Source organism: Terrapene carolina, unplaced genomic scaffold (assembly GCF_002925995.2).
Source record: "Terrapene carolina triunguis isolate 2854851 unplaced genomic scaffold, T_m_triunguis-2.0 Scaffold84, whole genome shotgun sequence".
NCBI lineage: Eukaryota > Metazoa > Chordata > Testudines > Emydidae > Terrapene > Terrapene triunguis.
Genome location: NW_020664435.1, coordinates 43,414,755 through 43,438,519, shown reverse-complemented (window position 1 = coordinate 43,438,519; position 23,765 = coordinate 43,414,755). Strand labels below are relative to the sequence as shown.

General features: G+C 43.5%; 2 protein-coding genes across 6 annotated transcripts in view; one reads left to right on the top strand and one right to left on the bottom strand.

Moving 5' to 3' along the window:
* Positions 1-8,320, bottom strand: part of PDSS1 (decaprenyl diphosphate synthase subunit 1) — a 35,356-nt gene extending 27,036 nt beyond the window's left edge. For 2 of the 5 annotated variants that reach the window (XM_024208736.2, XM_024208745.2), the window contains exons 1-4: positions 8,166-8,320; positions 4,199-4,263; positions 3,248-3,371; positions 2,682-2,812 (exon numbers count right to left, since the gene is read on the bottom strand). In XM_024208736.2, the coding sequence (XP_024064504.1) occupies positions 2,682-2,812; positions 3,248-3,371; positions 4,199-4,263 (320 nt within the window). In that variant the 5' untranslated portion in view covers positions 8,166-8,320. Of the gene's footprint in view, positions 1-2,681; positions 2,813-3,247; positions 3,372-4,198; positions 4,264-5,244; positions 5,250-7,533; positions 7,762-8,165 lie in introns of those variants that run through there. The other 3 variants (XM_024208762.2, XM_026649498.2, XM_024208754.2) reach the window with 3 other exon arrangements.
* Positions 8,321-8,771: 451 nt separating this feature from the next.
* LOC112112681 (protein adenylyltransferase SelO-like) overlaps positions 8,772-23,765 on the top strand; it is a 54,238-nt gene continuing 39,244 nt past the window's right edge. The window contains 7 exon segments of the mRNA XM_024208685.3: positions 8,772-9,447; positions 10,961-11,079; positions 11,289-11,417; positions 11,842-11,906; positions 12,021-12,077; positions 12,176-12,274; positions 20,842-20,909. Coding sequence (XP_024064453.2) covers positions 9,234-9,447; positions 10,961-11,079; positions 11,289-11,417; positions 11,842-11,906; positions 12,021-12,077; positions 12,176-12,274; positions 20,842-20,909 — 751 coding nt within the window. The 5' untranslated portion in view covers positions 8,772-9,233.

The window sequence follows — 23,765 nt, the reverse complement described above, 5'->3', positions numbered from 1 at the left end:
GAAGGCAGTATCCATGTCCTCCCAAGGGTCAACACAGTTAGTCTGTTCTGGGAGTTCTCCAAAGGTCAAAGGGAAACCCCTGGTAAAACCCTGGCAATTCCTCCATAGTGGGACACCCCCTTTCAACTACCAAAAACAGACAAACTGAGGATTAAGTTACTGATATAGGCAGGCCATTGTGGGGGTGCCTTAAGTCTGATTTTGGGGGTAACAACTTCTTCTAGCTGTGACTCACCAGTAAGTTCAAAGATATCTCATCATGGAATAGGGGTTATAAATTCTAATTCTATAGTATGAGACAATATATTCACGTGATGTTTAAGAAAAGTTTTGTAAATGACTTCCAATAGTTCATGGATTAGGGACCTAATCTTATGGGGTTCCAGGGGCTTCTATATAGCTTATTTAGGTTAATCTTTCTATCTACCCAATGGGACTCAGTGCTCAGTCTAGAAGATACCATCAGAGATGCTTAGTTTTGCAGTTCTCAAACTGTGGATTTGTGTCTCCAGAGATAACATGCTTGTTAACAGCAAAAACGTTTTAAAATAAATAAATATGTAGAGGTGAGAAATAACAGACCTCAACCCTATTGTCCCTTTGCAAATTCGCGTACACAGAGGCAATCCCTTGCCTCTCTCTAAAAGTGCAAAGTTTCAAAAAGTTCAATGAATAGAAGATTGTTGGGGGCGGAATAGATCTGGACAAGGAGAAGAAGTCTGGAGATAAACGTGAGAAGTGAGAGACATATGCTTGTTTTGTTAAAATATTATACGTTTGTTGTTGAAGAAAAAAATCAGAATGCTTAACGTTGTTGTTTTAGTTAAATAAAACAATTTAAATGTCTGTCTGGTGATATTCTCCTCCTAATACAGCATGACAAGAAAATCCTCCAAATATTAATGATTAAACTGTTGAATTAGAGATAGTTCCCAGTGATTTCATAAATATCTGCTTCAATTACTTTTGGTAAATGAAATGACCAATCATTCATTTTGTGATATAGCTATAAAACTAATCTGAAAAATTTTCAAAATAAATCACTGTTTAAAAATGTATAGTATGTACCTTCTAAAAATGAAACCTACATCTATCTCTGAGTTGTGAGGAATATGTGTTGGTTGTTATAACCTTAATAAGAATGCACTTTTATGTAGGAAACCATGATTAAATCGAGTCTTCCTCACTAGTGATTTAAATCATGATCTAAATCAAATCCACCCTGTCACCAACCCAGATAGGCACTGAACCACAAAACAAAAACAAGCAAGTGGCTTACCAAGAACTAATGTGCTCAGTAGCCATAAAACTGCCTAATAAATTTAGATGTCGAGGGGTGGGAAAATAAAAGAAACCGAGAAAGCACTGCTGAAGTACACAAAAGTGCCTGAACCAAAGGCCTCAGAAATTTAGAATACTGAACTGGACTTGACTAAAGGCTGGAACCGAGAAATCAGGTCTGGCTCCAGGCACCAGCGCAGGAAGCAGGTGCTTGGGGCGGCCAATGGAAAGGGGCGGCATGTCCGGGTCTTCGGCAGCGGGTCCCTCCGTCCCTCTCGGAGGGAAGAACCGGCCACCAAAGAATGAATGAAGCGGCACGGTAGAGCAGCCGCCGAACTGCCGCCGATCACGGCTTTATCTCCCCCCCCCCCCTTCTTCGCCGCTTGGGGTGGCAAAAAAGCTGGAGCCGGCCCTGCGAGAAATGTTATCTAAAATGATGGGGGAGGGATATCTAAAATAGGGGGGAGGGATAACTCAGTGGTTTGTGTATTGGCCTGCTAAACCCAGGGTTGAGAGTTCAATCCTTGAGGGGGCCACTTAGGGATCTGGGGCAAAATCAGTACTTGGTCCTGCTAGTGAAGGCGGGGGGCTGAACTTTCAGGGTCCCCTCCAGCTCTATGAGATAGGTATATATAACCCTTCCCCCTTTTCCAAGCAACAGTCTCTGTCCTTTGCTGAATACAGACAGGAGGATCTGTCTGGAAAATTGGTGGAGGGCAGCATTTACAACCAGTAGGGGTAATGTGAGATAGCCTGTACAGGGCCTGCATCATGTTCTACCTCAAGGGCCAAACAACCTAAAGGAATTATGCCAGTTTTGAGCTAATCCTAATTTCTGGGAGTGAAAATCCTGCACAAATTATATCTTTAGAGAAAATAGTTTTTCCTCCTAGTTATTGTTCATCTTGTTGCATAGAGCGTATGAAAGGTACTAATTGCTTCCAGGCCTGTCATGTTTAAATATAAAATACTATTTCCCTCCCACAATGAACAAGTTCTTACTTAGTAGCTATAGAGATGCTTATAAATAGAACAATAGTTTGGGTGAAGTGTAAACTGGTTTACTGGGTGGTGTGTGTAGTAAACTATTTATGTTACAAGATGTGACTATGACCAAAATCTTCACAAATACCAGAACTGGGGATTGTCTCTTTCCCTTCCATAACTACAACCGTACATTTCACAATTCTACTGGAAAAGTTCACCAAAACTATTTATTCAGCTCCACAATAGAGATCACTGTTTTGTGAGTGTAAAATGTACTTAATGATACAAAATAAAATTGAAGTTTCATGGGTCACCTTATTGTTTTGATGAAGTCACTAGACAAATTTTGTGAAATTTTAAAGACTGATAGGTCTATTTGTCCATACCAATATATTTCAAAACCAGGGACTCACCCGGAGTTATTATGGTGAATATTGCACGCTCTTGCCATTAGCACCACAATCATTGGTCGAAAGGCTTTCCCTTTTCCATCAAAGTAATATTCACACATTTCCCTAAGTTCTGCTGTAGATACAAGTAATTCCTGTAAACAGAACAATGTATTACTTTCAAAGATACATAATCAACCTGGATTACAGGTCAGGAACATGCATTCAAATCCTCTTAGCTAGTTGTTTGGTTTTTCTCCCTCCAATTTATGTTAGAATTGGTTTTAAGACTATTCCTCATAAAAAAAAAAAAAAAAAAAAGATTAAGAACAGTGAAGTACTCTAGATAGTGGAAACAGAGAGTCATTTTTCTGCTTCCATCAGTTACGTAATGATTTCCTCTTCCCCTTCATTTTAGATTTAGAGGAGATCACATGACAGCAATACACGTAGACTATCAAGAGAAATCTTCCTTCAATTACTTTGCTTAGAGTTTTGGTAAACTTTAAAGGGAACCAGATGGTAGCATTTAACTGTTTTCAATGTCAGAATCATTATATTGTCCTAAAGCATTCACCAAAACCTCCTACCTTTTTAATATCTTCACACAGATTCTTCAAGTCTTTCCGACCAAGTTTAAAAGGGTCCTTGAATTTTTCATCAGTAACTGTTTTACTACAGCTACATGTTGGTGAGGTTGTTGTATGATGAAACCTGGCAACCGTATGATCCAAAAGAATTAAGATTGTTAAAAATGGCTTTTTTTCTGACTTTACACAACAGAAAGAATTCATGAAGGCTCTTGCCTCCCCAAAAATACTTTCCGACAGCACAGTGAGACGTTTAGCATGGCTACATGTCAGGATATGTTAAATGTGACACAGATTTTAGAGTGATGTGTAAAATGCAGCATTTGAGAAAATGTGTTCAGTAAACTAGAGAGGACTTTTTTAGCAATGAAATTTTTATTTTTCTTTCCTCGACAGCCAATTTGCAGGTGTAGTCAACACCTGCAATTTGGTGTCAACAGAATGACTTTACCATCCCTTTTTTTCTTAAAGAAAGTGGTTTCTATTTTGGAGTTGAATATACTCTACACTCTATGCAGCTAGTCACTCTGGCCAACCATGTCTACATCAAATTCAGTCCTCCGGGTAGGACAAAGAGTCAAAGCCTCTTTCTGGATATGCCAGGATCGATAGGGAAAGAGCCTAATTTCCTTGAATTTGGGGGTTATATCCACACACTAGGTTTCCTCTATTTCAACCTCAGGACATTACCTGAGCTTTTTTCATTGCTGCAAGTTTTTCCATGATGGGAGCATTTCAGTCTACCTTCATGCCACATCAACAGAAAATGTAATATGACCTATATTAAATTGGTCTTGTACACACTAGGGTGAATAATCTCATTTTACAGTCTGTTTTAATAACCAAAGCATTACAGTTTAAAATCCGCAACTTCACATATGCAATCTACCTAATATAATTACTTCTTTACCTACTTTCGTTGTTACCTAGCAATATGGAGCTTCAACTTACCGCAAAAATATACTACGAATTTTTGGAAATGACAAAACTGAACTTCTCCCCAGAAAATAATGCATCTGCAGAAAGAAAAGACTACTTTTACTCTAAAATCAAAATCGTTAAATTCAGTGGAACTATATGATCATTAATACTTGTTCATTAATATTTTGTTCCAGTATTTCCTCATATAGATAGAGAGTTGTAAAACCCAGTGCAAAGGCAGTATTGCAATTGTTTCCTTACACGATGTGGTATGTACATATATATAGCCAGTTAACTACTTGATAAGCTGACTCCTGCACACAGGAATGCCGAACTTACTCCTTCTAGTCACTAAGAAGAACCAGGGAGGCACCTTTTATCTAACTGATATCTGAAAACTGTACTAGCAAGACCCAGTTTGTGCACTCAGGAGAGGCACAGTCTCCTTTCAATGGCTCATTATCTTGCAGGTAGATTTGGGCTGAGCTGCCAAAGGACAAGAACTACTGGCACGACCCATGTTGGTATTTCCAGGAACTGCTAAACAAAAAAAAAAAAAAAAAAAAGTGTGCATCCTCTGCTTTCCCCTAAAAAGGTTTTAATTCAGCATGCCTCCTACCTTAGGCCTGGTCTACACTAGGACTTTAATTCGGATTTAGCTGCCTTAATCCGAATTAACCCTTCACCCGTCCACACTACAGAGCCAGTTAATTCGAATTAAAGGGCCCTTTAAATCGATTTCTGTACTCCACCTCGACGAACGGAGTAGAGCCTAAATCGATTTTGTTAATTCGAATTAGGGTTAGTGTGGACGCACACCACCGAATTACTGTGTTTAAGTTAATGGGGTTGTGTGGCCGCACACCACCGCATTAATGTGGTTTAAAACCGAATTAAGGTGCTTAGTGTGGACGCGCACAATCGAATTTATACAACCTGTTTCCCAAATTCGAATTATCTAAATTCGGATTAATCCTGTAGTGTAGACATACCCTTAGTCCATTGTGCACAGAGAGTAAGGCCTGGTCTACACTTGGGAGGGGAGGGGGAGGAGAGAAGAATCAAAGTTACGCAACTTCAGCTACGTGAATAACGTAGCTGAAGTTGACGTACTTAGATCTACTCAATGCGGTGTCTTCACTGCGGTAAGTCGACTGCTGACACTCCCCCGTCAACTCCGCCTGCGCCTCTTGCTCCAGTGGAGTACCGGAGTTGACTGGAGAGCGCTCAGCTGTCGATTTATCGCGTCTTCACTAGACACGACAAATCGACCGCCGCTGGATCGATTGCTCTGGAGGTAAGTGTAGACATGCCCTAAGAAAGAATACTGCACAGGCTTCAAACCCTCACCATCCACCCATCCTTCCTGGAAAAGTTAAAAGATAAAGAAGTTAGGCCTAGACAAGAAGTGAACATTCAAATCAGCACAATTCCCGCTAAAGATCAAAATACTAATGCCACAGGACTCACTGTGAATCCTGCCCCTTCATAAAATCTCGCTTGGGGAGGTACAAGGACAATTCATGGGGCATTTGCAGATTACAGTTGCAGCAGCTGGAGCTGCTACTATGACATATCCATGATTTCAGTCTCTTTCAGTGGACAACTGGTGTCCCATTTCCTTGTAAGTGCCACAAAATGTCTGATGGGAAAAGGGAAGTTTTGCTCCCCTAACCCCCCAAACTGCACTTCAGGAACAGTGCATGTAGCTAATTACTTAAGTGTTTTCCTCAAAATGCAGCATGAGACGCAGTGACTATTTGGTGGTTTATATGAGAAACTGAGGCACTGAAGGCAATTTTTTATTTTATTTTTTAACCTCAGGTCACACATACCAATCAATCAATACAGCCAGCATTTCTTAGTGCAGGTCAAGCCAACAACCCGACATTGAGAGATAGACCTAAAACACAACCATAATTAAAAAAAAAAAAAAAAAAAAAAAACTCTCTCTCATTTGGACTACAAAAAATGTGAAAACTGTATTTTCTTGCCAAACTCAAATTATAGGTGATAATGAAAACACTGGTTAATTAGCCTAGTTCTCCTAACACAACTATAGGAAAACCTTTATAGGGTCTTCCCCCCAACAAAACAAGTCCCGACCCCATAAAGACTTTAATTTAGCAGTAGTCTTGTTTCAGGGCATACTAAGGAGGATCAAGGACGAGGGGAAATGAAAATCCCCATCCCTTTGTAGGGAAAGAAAAGCTGAGAGAAGCTTAATTCAGGCTGTGATTGCAGTGGGACTACTCGTGCTTAAAGTTTCATATGTATGTTTGCAAAAACCAGGACTTTTGCATTTGTGTCTAATCTATTAAGCTACTTTAAAAACAATCAATCTAGTTTTATATTAATTATAGATGTAAGAAATAAATTCCACTTGTTCTGAATGCCAGAAAACAACATTATTTTTTACAGTTTTCTTCTGCATTTCCACCTTTGCTGAACTCTGGTCTATCTCAATTTACACATGTAGTTAAAGTGATCAACAGTGTCTTGAGGTATGTCTACACTTATGGCGGCATATAGACTACAAGACACTGCATGCCCAGCTAGCACGGGTGAGGCACCACTAAAGCGACAAGAATGCAGACATACCTAGAGTATATATATACCCTATGTGATTCTCTACACACCCAAGCAGTACTTCCCACCTCTACACTGCTATTTTTAGCAGCGTAGTGTCCAACTTCCAGAGCCTTAACCCACTGCAGCTCTGGCAACTCCCTGCTGCTGCAGCCTTTCCCTGCTGCTTTCCTGTGGTGTGTAGCTACATGTACCCTGCATGCCTCTGTCATTGTAGACAAGGCCTTAGATTCTGGTTACTTCACCAAGACCCCTGCTAAATTACAGATACAGTACCAGTAAACAGACCATTTACTTCATCAGTTCTGTGTAAATCTAATCACATCCTCATATATTCACAAAAGTAATAAAAAAAACAAATCAAACATGTATTTGGGTCACTGCACAGTATTTAAAATCTAAACAGTCATAAAGCAAACATAAAAAATGTCATTATCAAATCAAGTTTTATGACATTCTCTAATTACCCTTGAAACTTCTTTTTAAGCAAATGAAAGGGATACTATCAGGTTGTTTTTTTAAAGAAGTTCCTTAGAAACTAATATTACATTAAAAAAGTAAAACTAATTTAAAACTTCTAATTTCTCTCACTTGAGCACTGAAAATACATTAGTCACTTTTTTCGATCAATTTCACTTTCAGGCATTACTACAATTAAGCATATATGCAGTGCAATAATGCAGGGGAATGTTAATTTGTTAACAAAATTTATTAATTTTCATTCTCTCTCAATACAGATCAATTATAAATAATTCTGTAAGTACAGAAAGACCTACATTTTGGGCCAGAAGTAAAGTAGTAGCAGGAAGCTACTTTCACGTGGAAGGTTACAGCACATCCATTTTGAGAGCTTTTAGGCCTGGAAACTATCTGCAGTTCCTTGTGGATACAATAGAAGCTGTCTGTCAGATGCCTGACTAGCAGCATTCTCCCAGAAAAGGTGAGGGCTTGAGATTACCATGTTCTATAAATGTGTTTCACAAACAGCATATTTCTGCACACGTTCACGTGTCTTTCACTGACTGCAAACATACCCACCACCCTGGTACCCCAGCCCTCACATACCAACCCCCACTCTGAACATCCCTGTCCTCTGTACCGTATAAAACATTAATATATTTCCTTCCCCTTCTGAACCCCACAGACATGCCATCCATGTCCCCTGCACTCCACATGCTCCTCCCTCCTTACCTTGCACTTCATGCCCCCAGCCTACCAGTACCCCTTACACTCCATGAGCCCCTCAACCCGGTGCCCCTCGCACCCCCATGCCCCTTAACTCGGTGCCCTTCGCACCCCGATGCCCCACACGCTCCTTAGCCCGGCGCCCCTCCCACCACACGCCCCACCCCGCGCTTCCCATTCATTCCCTGTGACCTCTAGTTGCCCGCAGCCCCGGCTCGCTCACCTCGGCTCCCCCCCACGGCCCGGCCCGCCCGGGACCCGGAGCCGAGTCGCGGCCCGACGGCCTCCAGCAGGCTCCGGAGGGAGCCGAACGCGGGCGCCCGGGAGAAGCAGCAGCGCCGCCACCACAAGGCCATGGCGTCTCCCAGCGATGCTGCCGCCCGCTCCGCCTCCCGGCCCCGCCGCGACCCGGAAACGCTGCTCAGCCGCCCTTTCCCCCGCGGGCCAGGTCCGGCCAGGGCGCAGCCGGGGGCGGGGTGGAGCCTCCTGCGGGGACGGGGTGGTGCCGTGGCGGGGATACGTGGGGAGGGTGAGGAGCAGGGGGCAGCCAGGCCCCATCTACAGCCCTACGGGGAGCCGCCCACCCCTGCGCCCTCGGCCCCTGCAGCCAAGGGGGTCCCCGGAAAAAGACACCGCCCAGCCCGGGATAGGCACAGCCGGGCAGAGCGCCCGGAGCGGGGCACAGACCGGGGAGACGCTCCCCGGCAGGGGCAGACAGATCATTCCCAATCCCAAGTACTCCCTTGGCGTGACAGGACGTAGAAGTGCAGCCAAGGGCTTGTGCCGCCTTCCCGTCTGTGAGCCATCCTGCACCCTGGGCTGTGAATGAGTCACACACTCTCCGCGGGCGGGCGCCTTGCCTGTTTTCTGAACTGAGCCTGAAGACTGTGTTGGCTCATGCAGCTGAGCCCGGTGGGATGGTCAGGCCGTCAGGTTTTTTAAATGGTTTTTGAGAACCTTCTCCAGACCAGACCGTTTCCCGGCACAACCAAGTCACCTGAAAACCAGTGTTGAGCAGTTCTGGAAAACCCTTTCAGAACAATAGGCAACTTGCCACTGTAGAATAGATGGGGCTAGAGAGATGAAGAGGGAGGGAAGAAAATATCTCTAGTTTATAAATTAATATATTAGAAAGGACCATTATGATCATCTAGTGTGACTTTAATGAGTTGTTTCCCTGATTGAAGGATCTTTCCTGCAGAAGAAGAGCCTCGGTCACATTACTACTGTTTTGACTCCTGGATCTGTACTGACTGGCAATCTTAGTTTAAAGCAAAGTTCCAGTGTCAGTATGTCCAGGCGCCATGGAGTCCCCTGGTTGCTCACCTGAGTAGTGCTGATCTGTCAGGCTGGATGTTGCCTCCTGGATTCCATAGGAGCAGCGGGGAGTTTCAGCCATGTGCGTCCTTTCAGCAATAAATCAAACCTTGACCAAGGTTATTGTGAAAGAAAAAGAAAAACAAATAGTCTTAGTGTTTGGAGCCTTTCTTCAGAAAGCCTCATAGGTACATTATATATTGCACAAATATTTTTGTTTGATGGACCATGCTCTTTGTTAAAATGCTTATTAAATTTGCCTGCAGCTTTATTTGGAAAGAACTGGATTTGGCGGTTAGGGAGAGACAGCGTCAAGCTCATGTACTACTTTAAAAATTACAGGCAACATTGGCCACAGCAAGCTATTTACTCCTTTTATCTTTGTATTAGAGCTTTGTAGCTGTGTTAAACAATACCACTTATCCAGTGAAGGGCCAAGGCTGTCCCAGTTGTGTATTAATGCAAAATTGGGTATGTCTACAGGATTGCATGCAATAATATACTGTAACATTGAACTGCAGGGGTAACCTACTCAGATACTAAAATTGCATGTGATTGTAAAAACAAAAACAAAAGTGCATTTTTGACGGCCACCCAAAACAGATTTTTCAGTGGCAGTATTTGAATAACACTTCTAGAAACAAATTTCAAGAGTTATAAATATTTTATTAACAATCACTGTATATTTTTTGTGAAAATGTCTATTAGGAAATTTAACACAGGTACATTTAGCAAAGGATTGTTAAATTACTGTAGCGAAAATGTTAGATTACTTTTAACACTAGTTTGTTGTCATAAAACGTGCTATTCTGGCACTTCTGTCTCTAGCCAGGATGGGAAATAGCCCTGAGGGAATATTTGAATTTGGAATGGACAGCTATTCTGCAGCAAGAGCCATAGACTGCGGGCTGTACACAAAGCAGTCTTACAGTTGGCTAACTGGCTACCTGGGGATCACTCTTGCACAGGGGAATCTCCAGATCAGTATTCTGGCTGTATGTCACCTATGCTTATGGACTCTATAAGGGGCTTCAATTGTGTTGCTTCATTGCATAGGGGACTTTGATTGTGGGGGAAAGAGGGTGTGATTACACTTGGGGAATTCCTGGCAGCTGAAATGGCCTTCTAGGGTATGTCTACACAGCAAAGAAAAACCCATGGCTGGCCCATACCAGCCCACTCAGGCTTGCGGGGCTCAGGCTATGGGGCTATTTTATTGCTGTATAGATTTGCAGGTGGGAGGGTCCCAGAGGTTGGGCTGCAGCCCAGTCCCAGGAGTGCACACAGCAATGCAGACGCCACACAGCCAGAGCCCCACGAGCCCAAGTCAGCTGGCAAGGGCCAGCAACGGGTTTTTCTTGGCTGTGTAGACATACCCTTAGTGGCCATTACGACTGTGTGCAATTTGTAGCCCTGAGGCTGTTCTAAATTGCAGGGGGGGGGGGGGGGGCGGCAAATTGACCACCAGTTGACCCTAGATTTGTTTTGGAGGGTATAAGTAGTATAAACTACTTGTCTGCTTTACTCTGTAGACAGATGAGGATCCAGCCCTTACTATCTAAAATATGGATACATTTCAGTTCTGCTGTTTATTTGGCCCTGTGTTGTCTATTTTTATTTTGACTTTAGGGGAAATAATATATCTATAATAATGTGGTTAATTCATAACATTTTTTAAAAGGTGCATTGGATTTTTTACAGCTACGCTGCCTGTTGATACTATTCCAGAAAACTCAATTCGTAAAGTACGAGACTGCATTTTTTCAGTAGCCTATCCTACTCCTTTTATATCTAGAGTTCTTCTTGTAGCAGTTTCAAAGGTTAGATTTTATTTATTTCTTAGAATATAGTGTTCCTGTTTTATTAATATGTATCTTTAAAATTAATAGAAAATTTTGAACACAAAATGTATTATGTATATCGTGCACCTTCATTTTAGTGGTGTCTCTTATTAACTCAAAGAATAGCATGAACAAAATCTCACTGCCATCGGAACTTCGGTAACGTTTACATAATTTTTGCTTTTCAGGATGTTCTTGAAGGTATTTTGGACCTTGATGTATCTGTCAAAGAAACAGATGATTTTCTCCAGCTTGTCAGTGGTGGGAAAGTGGTTTTAGGGTCTATTCCTCTGGCCCATAGGTATGGAGGCCATCAGGTAACAATAATACCTGTTCTTCCACATGATAATATGCATTTATGTGCTGGCCTTTACCATTTGAATTATGTTTTGAGAATCTGTAAAAAACTCAGTGCTCGTTGAGGGCTAGATTGTAATTTTACATTCTGTCTTGTGTAAGGGGCAACAGGCAGAAAAGGGAGGGAATTGTAAATCTTGGTTAGTTTCCTCCTGTGAGTAAACCCATTGACTTCAGTAAATCTTCAACAGTAAGCAAACAGTAAGCATGTGCAGGATTATGTTGAAACATGTTTGTGGAATCAATCCCTTAATGATTACCTGAGCAACTATAGCATTATTTGTATCATATAGGTCATGTTAAGATATTTGTTAATGATGTCCCAACATGTAAATGATAGCAAGAAGAAAATTACTTAATTTTTTAAATTTCTGTTCTTGTTAGTTTGGTAGCTGGGCAGGTCAGCTGGGTGATGGAAGAGCCCACTTGATTGGAGTGTACACAAACAGGTACAGCATTCTTTATTTTAAAATGATCGTATAGCTCTTTATGTACCGTAATATTAAGTTGACATGTGGATATCCCAATATGTATCATCGTAAATACTACTGTTGTTTCTGTAGGTATGGTGAGAGATGGGAATTACAGTTGAAAGGTTCAGGAAAAACTCCATATTCAAGGTACAGTACAGTTAATTCACACAGACAGAAGTTTGATGTTTTCTCTACATATTTTAAAACAAAAGACAAAATATTCCCAATCCATTTGTTCTCTGTAGAAATGGTGATGGAAGAGCTGTGCTTCGCTCCTCTGTGCGAGAATTTTTGTGCAGTGAGGCCATGCACTACCTTGGAATTCCTACAAGCAGAGCAGCTAGGTATTACCCATCTTTTCTCTTTTGCAACATTCAAGTTTATGGAAACTATGAAGTTGAGTTTTGAGATTGGGCTTTTTTGGCTTGAGCTATGCATCAGTGAAGTGGAGTAGCTAATCTCTTAGAGATTTTTTCTAAATGCAGAGTTACAACTAGTGCCAAAATATACCCCTCCATTTTTTGAGATTGGTAAAACTGCTTAATGAGGTTTGAGAATTTTCATTACCAATTAATTCACTTTTGCCTCTGAAGTAATCTGCAAATACATTTTTGTTGATGCTACTATTTGCTATAACTTTTCTCTGTTATGGGATGAACAACTGTGCATGGATGCAAGGGAGGGTGAGAGATGGTTGTGTTTTAAAGGGACACCATCAACTTGAAATCTACTCAGTTCTCAAAAATGAGTTAAAATTAATTTGAGAAATGACACCTGCCACTAACTTCCCCTTCCATTGTCTGGTATTACTATCACAATTTCTATTTAAAAACATTTTTTTTTTACTCTCGCCTGTTGCTGTATGAAAGACCTGTGCAAGGAGCAGGGTGAACTAACTGACTCAAATCCTGATCCTATAAGTAATATGCCCCCACTTTATGTATATGAGTAGTCAGTGGGACTACTCATGCATAAAATAAGCACCTGTGTAAGTCTTTACAGGATCAGAACCTAAATCACTACACATGAAAAAAGGTGAAAATGACAATCTGCAAATATTATCATATACACAAAGTAAACAAGATGTCTCTGGTTAAAATTGTGACATTTATTTTATGTTCCACATGAGTTGGTCATGTCTGGGGGCTCATGTGTTTCAGAGTCCACAGAAAGTAAACATTCTGCAGCAAATGCATTGTACTCAGCTGTCACAATGCAAACTCTCATGGTTTCTACCGTTGCAGAGTGCCTGCAAATCTCTCTAGCATTAGTTTTAACACATTTGCTCTGCTGGAGTGCAATGTTTGTAAATAACATGTTGGAAGGTCTGTTCACTCATTTCAACAAAAGGTCCCAAAGTGTCAGTAATTGATGCAAAACCACAAATGTGTGTGGACATCAGTGTGAGAGCCTATGGCAAGGTTATGTCCTTCCTTTACTGTTGTCTTGACAAATTGTTCACTTCAGAGATACTATCAAACATTATTCCTTAACTGTGTTCTAATTCTGCTATGTACAAAATATTCCTTAGCCCACTATACTTGGCAAGTTGGTAAAGTGTCACTGAAATGATTGTATAAGGCTGTTCTGTAGACTCTTTCCACCAGACTTGTTTTATAAAGTTTTCACTTGAAGAAACCCAGCTGATATCCATATTCTTCCCAATAGGGAACTGTTGTCTCAACAATTTTAATTCATTTACAAAGTTCTTGCTGAGTCTTGGCAGAAATGTCAGAAAGGGCCATATAACTCAGTCAAGAAGAGCATCCTACAGATGGGTTCATGCCGTTAACTTCATGTGCTATGTTCCCAACTGGAAGTTGCAGTCTACATCTGCAGTAGTGCCAGATGAAGAAAATAGCTTTATCTGGTACTACTGCAGTCATAGTCTGGGGCTTCTAATTGGGAAAACAACACATGAAGTTAGTGGGGTGAACCCACCTGTAGGGTGATCTTTATTTTTAATAAGGATTCAGGGTGAAATTCATCTTGCCTATATAGCCTCAATATTCAGAATGTAGGGCAGTGTATATAAGAAGCCAGAGGAGGCTAAGCTTCCCCAAAAAAGGCTGGCCATGCAGGGGGGGAAATCCCATAGATGCGTCGTGAGTCACCCCTCCGTAGGCGTGCCTGCCCACTGCTATCTTTGAAGCGCCGAAAGTGAAGCTCCATAGAAAGGGGCGGGGCCGCGCTCCGTGCGTCCCCACTCTGCCTCTTTCCCCAAGGCCTCCCCGTCCGCTGCTCACTCCTCTCCTCCTTCCCCCCATCACTCACCTAAGGCAGGAAAAAGTGATGGGGCCGTGGCCCCCCCCTGTTCTGGGAAGGGGGCGGGCAGAGAGAAGCAAGCGGTGGATGGGCATGGCCTCAGGGGAGGAGGCAGAGAGGAGCGAGCGGTGAGTGGGGGGACCTTGGGGTAGAGGGAGGAGAGGAGCAAGTGGCGGGCAGACAGGGCCTTGGGGGAGGAGATGGAGAGGAGTGAGCAGCGGGTGGGTGGGGTTTTGGGGGAGGGGGCAGGAAGAAGCAGTACAAGGGTGGGGCCTTGGGAGAAGAGGCGGGATGGGGCTTCTAGGTTGCTTCGGCTCTTGCATATGAGCCTCCCCAAACGGAGGACATGCGCTGCCTGTGTCTGGGCCTGTCCCCAAGTGGCCTTACCCACCAACTGTGGGAGCCAGTATGAAGGCTGTTTCCATGATGCTCATTGGGTGCGTAGGGACCCTTGCTGCACAGCCAGCCAATCCTTGTGTTGGCCATCCCACCAGGATGAATATCACCCTTTGTAAGGAAGTAACCATTCGCTGATATTCCCCTTTCACTAAAATGGCGGATGCGCCATCAGTAGTAAAGGAAGTCCTATTACTGTGTAGGACGTTTGCAGGAAACCTATTAGCACTCAGGTAATCCAAAAGATCTAATGAAATCTCTGCAGCTGTATTTCTGTTGAAGAAAGTAGAACTGGAGATTCTCCTCCACTGCTTTGAGGCACATAGTCAGGACTGACCATTTGCTTGCTGGCTTCCCTATTGCTATTCATTCCCTATTACTGAGATTTTTGCCAATTTCTCTTGAATGCTTGAGATTTTCTCCTTTTCATTTCTGCTAAAATCTGACTCCTACCAGCGCACATTCATAGATTCATAGATTCATAGATTCTAGGACTGGAAGGGACCTCGAGAGGTCATCGAGTCCAGTCCCCTGCCCGCATGGCAGGACCAAATACTGTCTAGACCATCCCTGATAGACATTTATCTAACCTACTCTTAAATATCTCCAGAGATGGAGATTCCACAACCTCCCTAGGCAATCTATTCCAGTGTTTAACCACCCTGACAGTTAGGAACTTTTTCCTAATGTCCAACCTAGACCTCCCTTGCTGCAGTTTAAGCCCATTGCTTCTTGTTCTATCCTCAGAGGCTAAGGTGAACAAGTTTTCTCCCTCCTCCTTATGACACCCTTTTAGATACCTGAAAACTGCTATCATGTCCCCTCTCAGTCTTCTCTTTTCCAAACGAAACAAACCCAATTCTTTCAGCCTTCCTTCATAGGTCATGTTCTCAAGACCTTTAATCATTCTTGTTGCTCTTCTCTGGACCCTCTCCAATTTCTCCACATCTTTCTTGAAATGTGGTGCCCAGAACTGGACACAATACTCCAGCTGAGGCCTAACCAGAGCAGTGTAGAGCGGAAGAATGACTTCTCGTGTCTTGCTCACAACACTCCTGTTAATACATCCCAGAATCATGTTTGCTTTTTTTGCAACAGCATCACACTGTTGACTCATATTTAGCTTGTGGTCCACTATAACCCCTAGATCTCTTTCTGCCATACTCCTTCCTAGACAGTCTCTTCCCATTCTGTATGTGTGAAACTGATTTTTTCTTCCTAAGTGGAGCACTTTGCATTTGTCTTTGTTAAACTTCATCCTGTTTAACTCAGACCATTTCTCCAATTTGTCCAGATCATTTTGAATTATGACCCTGTCCTCCAAAGCAGTTGCAATCCCTCCCAGTTTGGTATCATCCGCAAACTTAATAATCGTACTTTCTATACCAATATCTAAGTCGTTAATGAAGATATTGAACAGAGCCGGTCCCAAAACAGACCCCTGCGGAACCCCACTCGTTATGCCTTTCCAGCAGGATTGGGAACCATTAATAACAACTCTCTGAGTACGGTTATCCAGCCAGTTATGCACCCACCTTATAGTAGCCCCATCTAAATTGTATTTGCCTAGTTTGTCGATAAGAATATCATGCGAGACCGTATCAAATGCCTTACTAAAGTCTAGGTATACCACATCCACAGCTTCTCCCTTATCCACAAGACTCGTTATCCTATCGAAGAAAGCTATCAGATTGGTTTGACATGATTTGTTCTTTACAAATCCATGCTGGCTGTTCCCTATCACCTTACCACCTTCCAAGTGTTTGCAGATGATTTCCTTAATTACTTGCTCCATTATCTTCCCTGGCACAGAAGTTAAACTAACTGGTCTGTAGTTTCCTGGGTTGTTTTTATTTCTCTTTTTATAGATGGGCACTATATTTGCCCTTTTCCAGTCTTCTGGAATCTCTCCCGTCTCCCATGATTTTCCAAAGATAATAGCTAGAGGCTCAGATACCTCCTCTATTAGCTCCTTGAGTATTCTAGGATGCATTTCATCAGGCCCTGGTGACTTGCAGGCATCTAACTTTTCTAAGTGATTTTTAACTTGTTCTTTTTTTATTTTATCTGCTAAACCTACCCCCTTCCCATTAGCATTCACTAGGATAGGCATTCCTTCAGACTTCTCGGTGAAGACCGAAACAAAGAAGTCATTAAGCATCTCTGCCATTTCCAAGTTTCCTGTTACTGTTTCTCCCTCTTCACTAAGCAGTGGGCCTACCCTGTCTTTGGTCTTCCTCTTGCTTCTAATGTATTGATAAAAAGTCTTCTTGTTCCCCTTTATTCCCTTAGCTAGTTTGAGCTCATTTTGTGCCTTTGCCTTTCTAATCTTGCCCCTGCATTCCTGTGTTGTTTGCCTATATTCATCCTTTGTAATCTGTCCTAGTTTCCATTTTTTATATGACTCCTTTTTATTTTTTAGATCATGCAAGATCTCGTGGTTAAGCCAAGGTGGTCTTTTGCCACATTTTCTATCTTTCCTAACCAGCGGAATAGCTTGCTTTTGGGCCCTTAATAGTGTCCCTTTGAAAAACTGCCAGCTCTCCTCAGTTGTTTTTCCCCTCAGTCTTGATTCCCATGGGACCTTACCTATCAGCTCTCTGAGCTTACCAAAATCCGCCTTCCTGAAATCCATTGTCTCTATTTTGCTGTTCTCCCTTCTACCCTTCCTTAGAATTGCAAACTCTATGATTTCATGATCACTTTCACCCAAGCTGCCTTCTACTTTCAAATTCTCAACGAGTTCCTCCCTATTTGTTAAAATCAAGTCTAGAACAGCTTCACCCCTAGTAGCTTTTTCAACTTTCTGAAATAAAAAGTTGTCTGCAATGCAGTCCAAGAATTTGTTGGATAGTCTGTGCCCCGCTGTGTTATTTTCCCAACATATATCCGGATAGTTGAAGTCCCCCATCACCACCAAATCTTGGGCTTTGGATGATTTTGTTAGTTGTTTAAAAAAAGCCTCATCCACCTCTTCCACCTGGTTAGGTGGCCTGTAGTAGACTCCTAGCATGACATCACCCTTGTTTTTTACCCCTTTTAGCCTAACCCAGAGACTCTCAACACTTCCATCTCCTATGTCCATCTCTACCTCAGTCCAAGTGTGTACATTTTTAATATATAAGGCAACACCTCCTCCCTTTTTCCCCTGTCTATCCTTCCTGAGCAAGCTGTATCCATCCACACCAACATTCCAATCATGTGTATTATCCCACCAAGTTTCAGTGATGCCAACAATGTCATAGTTGTATTTATTTATTAGCACTTCCAGTTCTTCCTGCTTATTACCCATACTTCTCGCATTTGTATATAGGCATCTAAGATACTGGTTTGATCTTTCCTCCCGGTTTTGTCCTGACCCTCCTTTCTCTCTGCCAATATAGCCCACACTCCCTCTCGTCTCCGACCCATCTCCCAGGTCTCCATGTTCCCCACTTACCTGCGGGCTTTGCTCACCTGTCCCCGTCGAACCTAGTTTAAAGCCCTCCTCACTAGGTTAGCCAGTCTGTGTCCAAATAGGGTCTTTCCCCTCCTCGAAAGGTGAACACCATCTCTGCCTAGCAGTCCTTCCTCAAATAGCATCCCGTGGTCTAGGAAGCCAAAGCCCTCCTGGCGACACCATCTTCGCAGCCAGGCATTCACCTCCATGATGCATCTGTCTCTGCCCGGGCCCCTACCTTTGACAGGAAGAATCGAAGAGAATACCACCTGCGCTCCAAACTCCTTCACCCGTACTCCCAGAGCCCTGTAGTCACTCTTGATCCGCTCAGTGTCACACCGCGCAGTATCATTTGTGCCCACATGGATGAGTAGCATGGGGTAGTAGTCAGAGGGCTGGATAATCCTCGACAATGCCTCCGTAACGTCTCGGATACGGGCTCCCGGCAGGCAGCATACCTCCCGAGATGAAATGTCAGGGCGACAGATGGGCGCCTCCGTCCCCCTCAGCAGAGAGTCTCCGACCACCACTACCCTACTTTTCCTATTCGCAGTGGTGGCAGCAGACCTCCCAGCCTTAGGGGTACGAGGCTTCTCCTCCTTTACTGTAGGGGGTGATGCCTTCTTTCCTGTATCAAGAAGAGCATAATGGTTACCTATTACCACAGCGGGAGGGTTCGGAGCAGGGGTGGAGCACTGCCTGCTGCCAGAAGTAACCAGCTGCCAGTGTCCACCCTGAGCCATCTCCTCCTCCACCAGTGGTGTATCAGCAGTCCTGTGTCCTGGGACAGCTACCTCAGCTGTCTCCACATGGACACTGTCCAGGAATTGCTCGTGGATTCGGATGCTTCTCAACCTAGCCACCTCCTCCTGTAGCTCTCCCACCTGCTGCCTGAGAGATTCCACCAGCAGGCACCTTTCACATTGGATGGTCCCCTCAGCCTGGATATCAGTAAGTGGAAATTGCAAGTTACAGTCTCTGCAAAACCACACCAGGATCTGGGTAGAAGCATCCATGCTCAGGCGCTCTGTCTGGCTACAGGCGCAGGTGGAGGAGACAGAAGCAGTGCTGGCACAGGTGTTGCGGGTCTTCCTAACCATCGTAAGCCTCCCTCTGTCAAACTCCCGTCTGCAGCCCCCTGTCCGCTGAAAGGGTTGTTTAAGCAAGAAGTTTAAAGTTTTAAGGGGAATAAAGGGAAAACAGATAGAACCGGCAAGGGACCCTCGCCCCTTCCCACTCCCCTTCCCAACTCCCTTGCGAAACTCCCTGTTAGCAGCCCCTGTTCGCAAACAGTTCCCTGACTAATGTACTCATCCTATATGGCTATGTCCAAATCAGTCTTTGTTGAGCAAAAATTCCCCCATGTTGCTAATACCAGTACACCTCCACTAGTGTCAACAATACTGGGAGTGGAAGACAAGGCTCCAGACAGCCGCTGGCATTTTATCTACTGTGACTTCTAAACTTGCTCAGAGCAGATCTACCCAACACAGTGGTTAAAACCCTGGCAGCTGCTATCTTTGCTCATGCTCTCACTGTTGCTACTGCTAGTGGAGCCATAGGCGCCAGCTTCCTCCGGGCCCGGGCGGTGCTCAACCCCCCGCTCTACCCCAGGCCCCACCCAATTGCTTCCCCCAAACCCCTATCTCCATCCCGCCTCTTCCTGCCCCCACTCTGCCCCAGGGCCCGCCCCCACCCCATCCCCCAAGTCCTCATCCCAGCCCCACCTCTTCCCACCCAGTTCCGCCCCCTCCCCTGAGCATGCCACGTCCCCTCCCTCCCAGAGCCTCCTGCATGCCGTGAAATAGCTGATCGCGGCAGACGGGAGGCACTGGGGGGGGGGGGGTAGGAGGGAACTGGCTGCTGGTGGGTGCTAAGAACCCGCTAGTTTTTTTTTCCATGGGTGCTCCAGGGCTGGAGCACCCACAGAGTCAGCACCTATAAGTGGAGCTGTACTAGTTTTACCAATAATGGAAATTTTTTCTAAAAAAAGGCTAATGTAGACATTGTCTATGTAAAATCCACTGAGTTACTGTACATAAAAGGTCAGCAAGGAACTCCTGACAGGGAGCTCACCATGAGGGTCCTTTGACTTTGAAATTGACTCCCTACAACCCTTGTCAGAAATAATCCATCTTGTTTTGCCTTTAGGGCACACAGCAAAATCCATTTATATGGCTAGAAGGAGGGTTGAGTCTTGTAAAGCAAATGAGGGAGTCTGGATTTTTATCTGAAGGGGATAAGGTTTTTCAGTAGCCGAACTGGGGAGATTTCAGTTTTGTGGATTTTTTTTTTTTTAAATGTAGAGGAAAGTTGGTGGTGAGACTACTAGTATGGTAGCACTGGTTCGAATGAAGATAGAAACCTACATTGTGATGTCAGTTTTTGGTTTTTAATTTTCTTTCAGTCAGCTGGGAGTCTGAGACTATTGTTATTTATTTTACAACAGAATCAGTCAATAATCGGAGTCCCAACCATGCTAGGTGCTGTACAGCACGAATTAAAAAAAAAGACAATCCTTGCCCCAGAGCTCACAATTTAAGATTATGACAAGATGGCACAGATGAAAGAAACAGACAGAGGATGCGTTGTGGGGTTGGAGGATAAGGTAAAGGTGAAACAAACACATTTTGCTAATAAGCTGTAGCCTCATCTTGTCACCTGCCTACATCATTTCTAAAGACTTAATCATACCAGCACACCAATTATTCATCTTTTCTTTCTTCTTTAAAATGAAATACGATCGTAAAATGTGACTTGCAAAATATTTTTGCTGAGACAACTTTCATGGCTTTTTATCTTCTCTTACAGCTTAGTTGTAAGTAATGATGATGTGTGGAGAGACCAGTTTTACAATGGAAGTGTTAAAAAAGAAAGAGGTAATCAATGCATTTAAAATATTCTCCAGTGACTTTTTACATTGTGTACTTGGAAAGTGCACTATATTTTTAGAACGAAAATATGCACCAAATCATCTCATTTCCAGAGAGTCCTTATTTAGATACTATACTTCCTCCTGAGGAAATCAGCCCCCAAATGTTTCTTAATTTAAAATTCCTGTGGTCAAGGCTGCTGTTGGTGTGGCATACCTGACCTGCGTGTGTGTCTTCTCTTTCAAAATTTGACCACAACAGCCACAACAAAAGAGGTAAAGGGGGAATTTTGATAGAGCTCCCCTCCAGCAGTGTCCTCTTTTTGGGAACCTGAAATATGGTAACCTTAGTCTTAACTTAATTATTGCTACAAAATACTTGCTCTCTAACTGAGGTAGGGAGAGGGCAGAAAAGATGTTAAAGGGAGAAGCTGAAATTGCTTATGATTTTATGCCAAATAAAAGTGGATGTGTTGGAGGAAGAGGGTGTGGGGGCAGGGCAGGAATGGAAGGGGAAGCAACAGGGTTGTCTCAGTATCTTCCCCTGGAAAAGGTTTAGAAGAGGGAGAAAGGAGTCCAGAAGAGCTGTCTGTATTTTAAAGAATCTTTATTGCGGTTGCAGGAACAAACCATCCCAATATGTAGAAAGAATAGTAAATATGGCAGGCAACGAGCTTGGCTTAACAGTGAAATCCTTGCTGATCTTAAACACAAAAAGAAGCTTACAAGAAGTGGAAGATTGGACAAATGACCAGGGAGGAGTATAAAAATATTGTTCAGGCATGCAGGAGTGAAATCAGGAAGGCCAAATCACACTTGGAGTTGCAGCTAGCAAGGGATGTGAAGGGTAACAAGAAGGGTTTCTAGAGCTATGTTAGCAACAAGAAAAAGGTCAGGGAAAGTGTCGGACCCTTACTGAATGGCGGAGGCAACCTAGTGACAGATGATGTGGAAAAACCTGAAGTACTCAGTGCTTTTTTTGCCTCGGTCTTCACAGACAAGGTCAGCTCCAACACTGCTGTCCTGGGCAACACAATATGGGGAGGAGGTGAGCAGCCCTTGGTGGTGAAAGAACAGGTTAAGGACTGTTTAGAAAAGCTGGACATGCACAAGTCCATGGGTCCAGATCTAATGCATCCGACGGTGCTGAGAGAATTGGCTGATGTGATTGCAGAGCCATTATCTTTGAAAACTCGTGGCGATCGGGGAAAGGCAAATATAGTGCCCATCTTTAAAAAAGGGAAGAAGGAGGATCTGGGGAACTACAGGCCAGTCAGCCTCACCTCAGTCCCTGGAAAAATCATGGAGGAATCATCCTCATCCTCAAGGAATCAATTTTGAAGCACTTCGAGGAGAGGAAAGTGATCAGGAATAGTCAGCATGGATTCACCAAGAGGAAGTCATGCCTGACTAACCTAATTGCCTTCTATGATGAGATAACTGGCTCTGTGGATGATGGGAAAGCAGTGGACGTGTTATTCCTTGACTTTAGCAAAGCTTTTGATACAGTATCCCAAGTATTCTTGCCAGCAAGTTAAAGAAGTATGGGCTGGATGAATGGACTATAAGGTGGATAGAAAGCTGGCTAGATCATCGGGCTCAACGGTAATGATCAATGGCTTAATGTCTAGTTGGCAGCTGGTATCAAGCGGAGTGCCCCAAGGTTCGGTCCTGGGGCCGGTTTTGTTCAATATCTTCATTAATGATCTGGAGGATGGTGTGGATTGCACCCTCAGCAAGTTCGCAGATGACACTAAACTAGGAGGAGTGGTAGATACGCTGGAGGATAGTGTGGAAGAAACGAACTGCACTCTCAGGTTGGAAGCAACAAAATCAGAGACAGCTTTATTCAGGACATGCAATTGCAAGGGAAGAACACAGCTGACAGAGAACATCTCTGCCTCAGTTTCCCCAAAGTACAAGCAAAATCACACAAGCATTTATACCTCTTTGTGATGTGCATTAATTAAAAACATCTGCATTTTATTTAGGCTATTTGCTATCTATTCCAGTATTTTCTCACTTTCTCTTCTCAAACATTGTTATCTCAAGGCTAGGTCACACTGACTATTCTGCTGTTTTCCACTCGCTTCTGATGTGAGCCCTGCTTCTACAGGTCTCGCAATATTAGGCTAAGACTTAAATGGCTGCACTTAAACCCTCTCTTTCTTTCCCTGCTTCCACAGTAGGGATAGCATACAGAGGGACCTAGACAAATTGAGATTGGGCCAAAAGAAATCTGATGAGGTTTTAAGAAGGACAAGTGCAGAGTCCTGCACTTAGGACGGAAAAATCGCATGCACTGCTACAGACTAGGGACCAAGTGGCTAGGCAGGAGTTTGGCAGAAAAGGACCTAGGGGTTACAGTGGATGAGAAGCTGGATATGATTCAACAGTGTGCCCTTGTTGCCAAGAAGGATAACGGCATTTTGGGCTGTATATGTAGGAGCATGGCCAGCAGATCGAGGGATGTGATCATTTCCCTCTATTCGGCATTGGTGAGGCCTCATCTGGAGTACTGTGTTAGAAGGATGTGGAAAAATTGGAAAGAGTCCAATGGAGGGCAACAAAAATTATTAGGGGGCTGGAGCACATGATTTATGAGGAGAGGCTGAGGGAACTGGGATTGTTTAGTCTGCAGAAGAGAAGAATGAGGGGGGATTTGATAGCTGCTTTCAGCTACCTGAAAGGGGGTTCCAATGAGGATGGATCTAGACTGTTAGTGGTAACAGATGACAGAACAAGGAGTAATGGTCTCAAGTTGCAGTGGGGGAGGTTTAGGTTGGATATTAGGAAAAACTTTTTCACTAGGAGGGTGGTGAAGCACTGGAATGGATTACCTAGGGAGGTGGTGGAATCTCCT